The sequence below is a fragment of the Zerene cesonia genome, unplaced genomic scaffold (assembly GCF_012273895.1).
Source record: "Zerene cesonia ecotype Mississippi unplaced genomic scaffold, Zerene_cesonia_1.1 Zces_u003, whole genome shotgun sequence".
Classification (NCBI taxonomy): Eukaryota; Metazoa; Arthropoda; class Insecta; order Lepidoptera; family Pieridae; genus Zerene; species Zerene cesonia.
In genome coordinates, this window is record NW_024045133.1 from 2414266 (window position 1) to 2423566 (window position 9301).

The 9301-nt window shown below is 34.5% G+C and overlaps 1 protein-coding gene across 1 annotated transcript in view; it reads right to left on the minus strand.

Moving 5' to 3' along the window:
* LOC119838556 overlaps nt 1-9301 on the minus strand; it is a 15864-nt gene that overhangs the window by 3475 nt on the left and 3088 nt on the right. Inside the window, exon 2 of the mRNA XM_038364539.1 lies at nt 4057-4197. Within this exon, the coding sequence (XP_038220467.1) occupies nt 4057-4197 (141 nt within the window). The remainder of the gene's footprint in view (nt 1-4056; nt 4198-9301) is intronic.

The following is a 9301-nucleotide window of genomic DNA, read 5'->3' on the forward strand; positions in this document are numbered from 1 at the left end:
TGCCCCGCAGTTTTACCCGCGTTAAGTCCTATCCCGTAGGGATATCGGGACAAAAAGTTGCCTATATGTTATTTCAGTTGTCCAGCTATTGTCTATCTACATAACACATTTCATTGCAATTGATTCATCAGTTTTTGCGTAAAAGAGTAACAAACACACACGCATCCTTACAAACTTTGGCAATTATAATTTTAGTAGGATAGGATAGATTATATAAGGTTACAGACGGTAAGCAATTTTTACTTAATATTTTATTTCTATACTTTCCGTTTGAGGGAGGGAGGGAGAGATCTCCGGAGGGAGAGTGGCGAAAGAAATTGATAAAGAAAAGGGGCGTTAGACGAAACAATTTTGAAACTAATGTTTTAAATGATTGACAGGTCGACTGATAAATATTATATCTAGATAATCGTCCCGGCTCCGCCCGGTATTAAGATTCCTGTTTTATCCCAAAGGAACAATTAATCGGGATATAAGTATCCTATCACCCAAGTCAGCTCATACTCTGTCTGTATACCAATATTTCATCAAAATCCGTTCCGTAGTTTCAGCGTGATTGACGGGCAAACATCCAAACAAACAAACTTTCATTTATAATATTAGTATGAAGTGTGATGAACGCGAATTGCGTTATTAATTATGAATTTAATCATTTTGATGCACCCTTCAATCGTTCGGAAATGAAACGTAGTTTGAACCAACAAACATAAAAAAACATGGCCATTTAATATTCATGACCTTGGGAACAACAATTAATTGCGATTAATGTGGAAAGCTAACCATTACAGTGATTATAATATCGTGATTCAGTATAATAAGCCTTTTTGTGACATTGGCCATTGTTAAGTTCGTGCTTAACTTAACTTAAGATCATAGATTAGCCTAAGTAAAAGTATTTAACATAACCAAGTTTAAAACAGCTTTCGTTTCATTTAAAAGGTTACCATTTACTATTGAGATTGAGTTTTTTTTTCATTTTTAATTAATAGAGAGTTTAATAATTAACAGTTTAGTTATATATCATTTTAATGATATTATACTATAATTTGGTCCATCCCGGCGTCGCTCGTGGTAGATATAAAGCCTACTAGCTACGCTGCGCCCGCAAACAAATCAACGGGCAAATGCAAGTACTTATACTTAGCTTATGTATTTCTGATGTAAAAGCTACATTATTACATAGAATACTTACGAACTTATATAATATTAGTGGGATAGTACTCAGAGTTATCCAAAAGTCACAAAATGTATTAACATTTGAGAGAAGTTGGGTCGAACATTGAATAATAACCGTTTGAACACCTCAAATAATGCGCCCCGGGCCGTCTTTCAAAACCAGGCGCTAGGATTTAGAAAGTAAAGATTTTTAACGGATTTTAAACGCGTTTTATTCATTGTATTATTAACCCGACGTTTCGAACACTTTACAGTGGGCGTTGTCACAAGATGTCGAAACGTCGGGTTAATAATATAATGAATAAATCGCGTTTAAAATCCGTTAATCTCTAAATGTATAATAATAAAATCAAACACAATAAAATACTAAGGCGATAGGATTCGAAATTTAAACGAGTTTTGACAGGAGAAAGTGACAGATAATTGACAATTACTCATCCAATAAATATAAATTGCATCTAGCAATATAATGAAGAACAGTTATAAAATTTAATGAAACTGTGATATTGTAAAACTCCTTGACCCTCCGCCTGACCTAATTCGACTGGAAAAGTAAAATGTATTTCTATTTCAGGGTTAGGAAACTTGAAAGGACTTCAGGAAATGACACTAGCAAGTCGGCGTGTGTGCGTCAAATTGGGATGGTAATTTTTTTAACCGACTTCAACTTTGTTTTTTTTTGTGTTTATTATCTCATAACTTTGAAAGCTGGTGCCTTTTGTGTGGTCTCGTTTAAATTTAATCTAGTTCTAACAATTTAAAGTCGTTTTCGGCCGCGGCGCCGCTCGCAAGGACTATTAAATTTTGTATCAAATTTTTATTTCTTATATATTCGTGAATTTATTGTATTATCTCATGTCTAACAGATCATAAAAACATTTTTATAATGAATGAATGAATGAATTAATTGTATTGCAATAACTATTTTTATAAAATACTAACTGTTCACCGCGATTTCGCCCGTGGTACATATATATGTACCAGGCTATATAGCAGATTTCTAATGGTGAAATAATTGGTGGAGCCAGAGCCTATATCCTTTTCCTTACCCTTCCCAGTCCTTTCCTTAATTCCTCTCACCAATCTTTTCTTAATACCTTCCCAATGTAAAATCGGCAATCCACTTGTAGAGGCGTAAGGTCTGCAATGGACCTTATGCCTCTCCAAATGTTCATGGGCGGTGGTAGCGCTTACCATCAGGCGTCCTACCAGCTCCAATGCCGACTGTGTCATAAAAAAAAAAAAACAAAAAAAAAATTAAATCGGTCCAGTAGTTTTTACGTGAAAACGTTACACATAACAAAAGTTGCGTCTTTATAATATTATTATAGTATAGATTAAATGTACAGAAATGGTCTAGCTTAACCGAGGTACTCTAAAAACTTCTAGCGTATAACGTAGCGTCTATTAGACCTGAAATAATTTTTAACTAACACCGTTAGCATGACATTTCAAATAATAATTTATTCCAAAAGCTATTAATTTTATTTCGTACATTTAACAGTCTCGTATTCTCCAACTAAAATTGGAGGGGAAAGCAATTTCCTGTCGAATTAAGTGAGGGAATATTTAACGAATGGATATTTTGGGGTTTGCAATTTAATATATACTAGCTGTGACCCGCGGTTGAAACCGCGTAAGTCCGTATCCCGTAGGAAAATCGGTATAAAAACTGCCTATGTGTTATTTGAGTTGTCAAGCTATCTACGAAGCAAATTTCATTGCAATCGGTTCAGTAGTTTTTGCGTGAAAGAGTAACAGACGCACACATACTTATGCATCCATCCTCACAAACTTTCGCATTTATAGTATTATTATTCGCCAATAGATGATAGGAAGAGTCATAATAAATTGGGACTACTCAAACGCCTCATATTTGTTAAAAAAGTAAGTTTAAGTCAATAAAACACGAATAAAACACGAATATGGCAAAATGCTCGTTTAAAGGTATATATATATATAGCAATAATAACATATGACCGCCTCCTTGGTACAGTGGTCAACGCGTGAGCGTAGAACCGAGGGGTCCTGGGTTCCATTCCCGGTGGGGACGCACAAAAAAAAATGTCTCTGTCTGGCAGGACACAGAAGGTTGATCACCTACTTGTCCGTAAAGAAAATCGATCAGAGAAACAGATGTTCATCATCTGCCCCATACCCCACTAGGGCACACGGGACTTCACTTTTAATAATAACATATACTGTGCTATTCAACATAGAAAAAGAATACATACTGTTGCTCGTTTTTATTTTCAACTAAATAAAAATAAAAAAAAAATCTTTATTTGTTCTAACTGCATTAAAGGAGATGGTTCAGAATTCGACTGCATGTTTCTCCTGTATGCTACCTAAGATTAAATAGACACACAAGACAGAAAAAAGATAGATAGGTACATACTAAAATACTCCATGAAAGCCTATTCATTTTCAAATGATAGAGAGATTCCCTTATCCATTACCTTCAAGAGACCTTACCATATAGTTCGAGAAATCGTATCTTATACAAAATACTAGCTGCACGCTCCGGCTCCGCCCGGATAGTCATTTATCGTAATTGAAACAATATAAGCTATATCATCTTTTCAGATGGATCAAACTGCACAAGGTGTGCAAATTTGTTTAAAATTGGTTGAATTGTTTGGGAGTCCTTCCCGGAAAAACAATGTGAAACGTAATTTACGTATATAAAGATACTAGCCGTCCGCCCCGGCTTCGCCTGTGGTACATATATAGCCTGTAACCTTCCTCAATAAATTGGCTATCTTACACTGAAAGAATTTTTCAAATCGGACCAGTAGTGCTTGAGATTAGTGCGTTCAAATAAACAAACAATCAATCTCTTCAGCTTTATAATATTAGTATAGATTAAACGAGTCTTACTTTTCGTCTGCGCTTCACACTGCCCATTGACCGGGGGCAGATTGTCCCCACACAGGCACCGTGTCACTGGGTCGTAGTGGGTCCTCACACAGGATGAACTGGTTATACCAGCGCACTCCGCCTGGCGGGAACATGCGCGGGCTGAAACACACACGTATGTTATACATGTCCCATATTATACAAGTTACGTATGTCATACATATACTTATTACAACTCGATCATTTATTCATTAAATTAGCTTTCTAGGAGTACTTTTGAATTATAACACAGTTTTACCGGTTCGTTCAATTATACAAGTTATACTAAGTTATACAAGTGACACATGTCAGACATATTGTAAGATAAATCTATTAGCTGTAATGTCAAAATGATTGCGTTTCAATGCGAACGATGTTACGAGTATATATTACTAGCTGCTCCCCGCGGTTTCACCCGCGTAAGTCCTCATCCCGCAGGGATATCGGGATAAAAAGTTGTTGTATGTTATTCCAGTTGTCCAGCTATCTACGTACCAAATTTCGATGCAATCGGTTCAGTAGTTTTTGCGTGAAAGAGCAACAAACACACACACATCCTTAAACTTTCGCATTTATAATATTAGTAGGATTATTAGGATAGGATGCTATATTGTAATTACATGTATTTGGTAAAACAGAATAAAAATAACACAACAGAGAATATAATATTATCCATACGTTAATTGTTCTTAAATAGTTAATATACAGCCTATAAAGTTACAAGGTAGAAGATACAGCGAGTAGCATAAAATATAGAAGAGATCATATTATGCTATTAGTCTTTGATGCCCACTTGGACACTTCTCGGTTTCTTTCAAGGGCTTCGTCCTGTGGCCTACGAGAAATAAAGTATTTATAATATTATGTTATTAAAGAGTTCCTATAATTCAATATAATAATAATAAACCCTTCATATTGATTTGCTTATATCTTTCTCTATATTTTTTATACTGTTAAAGTTGTTATAATAGAAATAATTACCTAATAACGTATGCAGGGACGCGGACTTTCAGAAGGCTTACGTAGAGACATAAATTTAACAGATAATAGATAATGGATCCCTCCTCATACACAGTAATGTCATAATTGCGTAAGTATTTCTATCTGTCTGTCTGTCTGTCCATCTATCTGTATCGCAAATCCAAAACTTTGTGGATTTAACTTTATTTATAAATAAAAGGAAGAGAATAGAAAATATATAAAGGGTAGAACTTTTCTTTTAATGCGCGGGCGAACCCGGAAGCGAAAAGCTAGTTAGTTATAACAGTTAGTTATGAAATTCTTATGGTATAAGAAGTAATTGAGTTTCATTGTTTATTTTTACAACTGTCGCTTTAAATAATACCCAAATACCATATCACTAGAAGAAATTATCCGGCCTTCATACTAAAACATATATTTATTCAACTAGACTTCTTCTAGATGCATTTTTGAATCGTCATAACAGTTTTACCATTTACCTTACATTTACTCCGGTTCAGAAAACAGTTTGGAAGGCAATACATATAGCTATAAAGTTTTATTGCAATTTGATTATTAAATAAATCCATAAAAATAAAGATGAAACGCTTATTTCTAAAGAATAATCGAGTTATCTTAACCATTTCGGTTAAGTTCTGAAGGTTCTTATAAAGCGAAAAACGTACTACGGGTGAAGCCATTAAGGACCAGTAGAAATTAAATAAAACAGTTATCTATTCATTGTCAACCTTACACTGAATTGCAACTAAACCAATTACAAAAATAATAAGACTAAACGTTGCTTAGTTAGCGTCGATTTTCCGAGCCTCATTACAAATTCCTTCATAGATATATCTACCAGTGGCCTCCAGCTTGACGCACGGAAGTGGCCGACCAAAACAACTCGACCTCTCGGCCTTATCTGACCTATAAAACCTGGTTTATACGCAACATAAAACGTTATTTGTAAGAATTAGTGTTCATGCAATTTTGGTCGTTTGATTTTTACAGTATTGTAAATTAATTTTGTTCATTAAGGTGTTTTTTTTTTTGAAAAAATGTTCTAAAAATCTATTTTTCGAGACCCAAATATACAGGTACAGTTGTTTTTCAATATATTTTACTCATAGTCTTTATTACTCGTTATTTCGTCTTATAATATTGTTCTGTTTTTCAGAATCAGATCAGATAGTATTTTTAGCGTTGTAATAATTTATTAATAAATTAATAATAGTACTTAGTATGTTTAATTTAGGTTATATTAAGGGAGTTAATGTTTAATGAAAAAATAAGGATTATAGAAACACTAGCTGCGCCCCGCGGTTTCAACCGCGTAAGTCCGTATCCCGTAGGGACATCACGATAAAAAGTTGCCTATATGTTATTCCAGTTGTCCAGCTGTCTACGTACCAAATTTCATTGCAATCGGTTCAGTAGTTTTTTCGTGAAAGAGCAACAAACACACACACATCCTTACAAATTTTCGCATTTATAATATTAGTATGAAGTATGATAGTAGGACTAGGAAGTAGGATAGGATTAGTGTGATATCTATACAGGAGCTTAAAGATTTATTCGAAATTTATAAGAATAATGTTTGATTTGTTTGCTATCCGGCAATATATTATGAATATCAGTGTCTTAACAGAGCAACTACAGAGAGAGTTTCTTGCCGGCTCTTCTCTGTAGAAACTGCCGTTCGAACCGGTGGTAAATGTTAGAACTGTGTAAAATGACGATTAAAAGTAGTTCTATAAGAAGTCTAATTAAATAATTTTTTTAATATGAGTTTAGTTTTTAATACGTAATTTATTTAATTTATAAGTTTCCAATATATGGAATGTCTGAAAACCAACCCTGCTCTGCCTGCTGATGCTCATAATTTTAGGACAGCACAGCTATGATGCAGCCGTTTGCTTAGTAAGAAATTTATAATTATCACTACATAATATAAAATAAAGTCGCTTTCTCTGTCCCTATGTGCCTTTGTATGCTTAAATCTTTAAAACTACGCAACGGATTTTGATGGGGTTTTTTTAATAAATAGAGTGAATCAAGAAGGTTTATGTATCATAAAATCTATTAAACTACTCCGAATTTAACGCGTACGAAACCGCGGGCAAAAGCTAGTGTATGAAGCTAGTGATACGATAAACAGCAGTTTATCGTATCACAACAAGTTCTACACAATTTTTTTCAAAACCACTCCTACGGCGTTGCTACGGTATGGCAAAAAGACGCGGGTTCGAATCAATTTCTCCATTTTTCTAATTCCCTAACTCTCTATTTCTCTAATCATCTCGTGAACACTTTTTTTTATTCTTACTAGCTGTGACCCGCGGTCGAAACCGCGTAAGTACGTATCCCGTAGGAATATCGGTATAAAAAGTGCCTATGTGTTATTTCAGTTGTCCAGCTATCTACGAAGCAAATTTCATTGCAATCGGTTCAGTAGTTTTTGCGTGAAAGAGTAACAGACGCACGCATACATTTATGCATCCATCCTCACAAACTTTCGCATTTATAGTATTACTAGCTGCACCCGGCAAACGCTGTTCTGCCTTACTCTTATCATTTAGGGGTGTGAAAAATAGATGTTAGCCGATTCTCAGACCTACCCAATATGCTTACCAAATTTCAGAGGAATCGGTCAAGCCGTTTCGGAGGAGTATAGAGACTAACATTGCGACACGAGAATTTTATATATAAGAAGATGTATAATGACTTACAAACTAAATAATCGATGTTTTATAAAATTTAATCACATTATTACATTTAAATCCTATAGAACAACATAATTGGAGAACTAGGAGATCTTGGTATCCTACACTCGGAAGTTTTCATAGATATGTATTTTTAAAAAACTTCAAAAAAATTATAAGGAAAACAAGAAGGACGAATTTGATGATTCCTTTTTAATTGAAAGCTGGTGCCTCCCGTGTGGTTCTATTTAAATTTGGTCTTGTTCGGACAATCATTTGTTACAAATAATTAAAAAAAATGTTTTTAAATATAGTTACGTATATCCTACTCGCAGTAACTTTTAAATGATCTGTGGTACAACGGACATAAAAAGCAGAAAATTTAATACTGCCAAGTGTAAATTCGATATTAATGGACCCATTTTGTGGCCAGCATAAAAAATGTGATAAGCATCAACTGCTTCAGCCAACGGAAGTTACGAAATGCGGCTGTTAGTGTTGCTATTATACATATTTCTGCTGGCAACATCGAGTTAAATGTCAAATTACGAAAATAGAATATCGCCTGCGTGATTGTAGCTTTTTTTACAGTAAAACCTCTTTCAAACGATTTTCTGTTTTAGATAATATGCGTGTAGTGTCAATCATGATGAAATTTATACAGTTTCACTATTTGATAAGATTAAATTTTGAAAAAGTAGCCTATGTATGAAACTGGGTTAACTGTTCTCATTTTTATCGTCAAATAAAAAAGGGGACCTACTTGATCTGCACTATTATAAAAAGAAAACTATTGTATTTTTGTATGTTTGTAACGTTTTCACGCAAAAACCGATTTCAACAATTCTTTCGCCATTAGAAAGCTGCAACTTAACTGTGTGACATAGCCTACATAATATGTACATCGGGCGCAGTCAGGGCAAACACTTAGTTTGTAAATATAAGCGTAGTATAAATGTATTTGAAAAATCTCCCTATTTTTTCGATCCATAGTTTTGAACTATCGAAACTTAGGTTCACCGTCTACGCAAAGGACTGACTGACAGATCCATTAAAGCAGAGCCTAAACTACTGGACCAATCAAGAAGGGAATAAATAGGGGATGAAAGTTTTTATGACGAAAATTTAAAAAGTGTGTGTGTGTGTGTGTGTGTGTGTGTGTGTGTGTGTGTGTGTGTGTGTGTGTGTGTGTGTGTGTGTGTGTGTGTGTGTGTGTGTGTGTGTGTGTGTGTGTGTGTGTGTGTGTGTGTGTGTGTGTGTGTGTGTGTGTGTGTGTGTGTGTAAATTATTGATAATAAATATAAAATGAATCACGAAATGTGTTGCTAATCAGAAAACTAGAGAACGGGTTGACTAATACGGCTTTTTTAACGTTTTTATTACCGCACAAGGAAGATTCTAATGGAGGGAAAAACGTACCGAGGGTGAAGACTGATTATTGATAAAAACAAAAATAGCATGGCTCAGTTCTAAGCAAGGTACATTGATTTGATAAGATCTTGACTATAATATGACATTGTTATATGTATTTTGATGTTCGGAAAATCGTAATAAGGTTATATAAG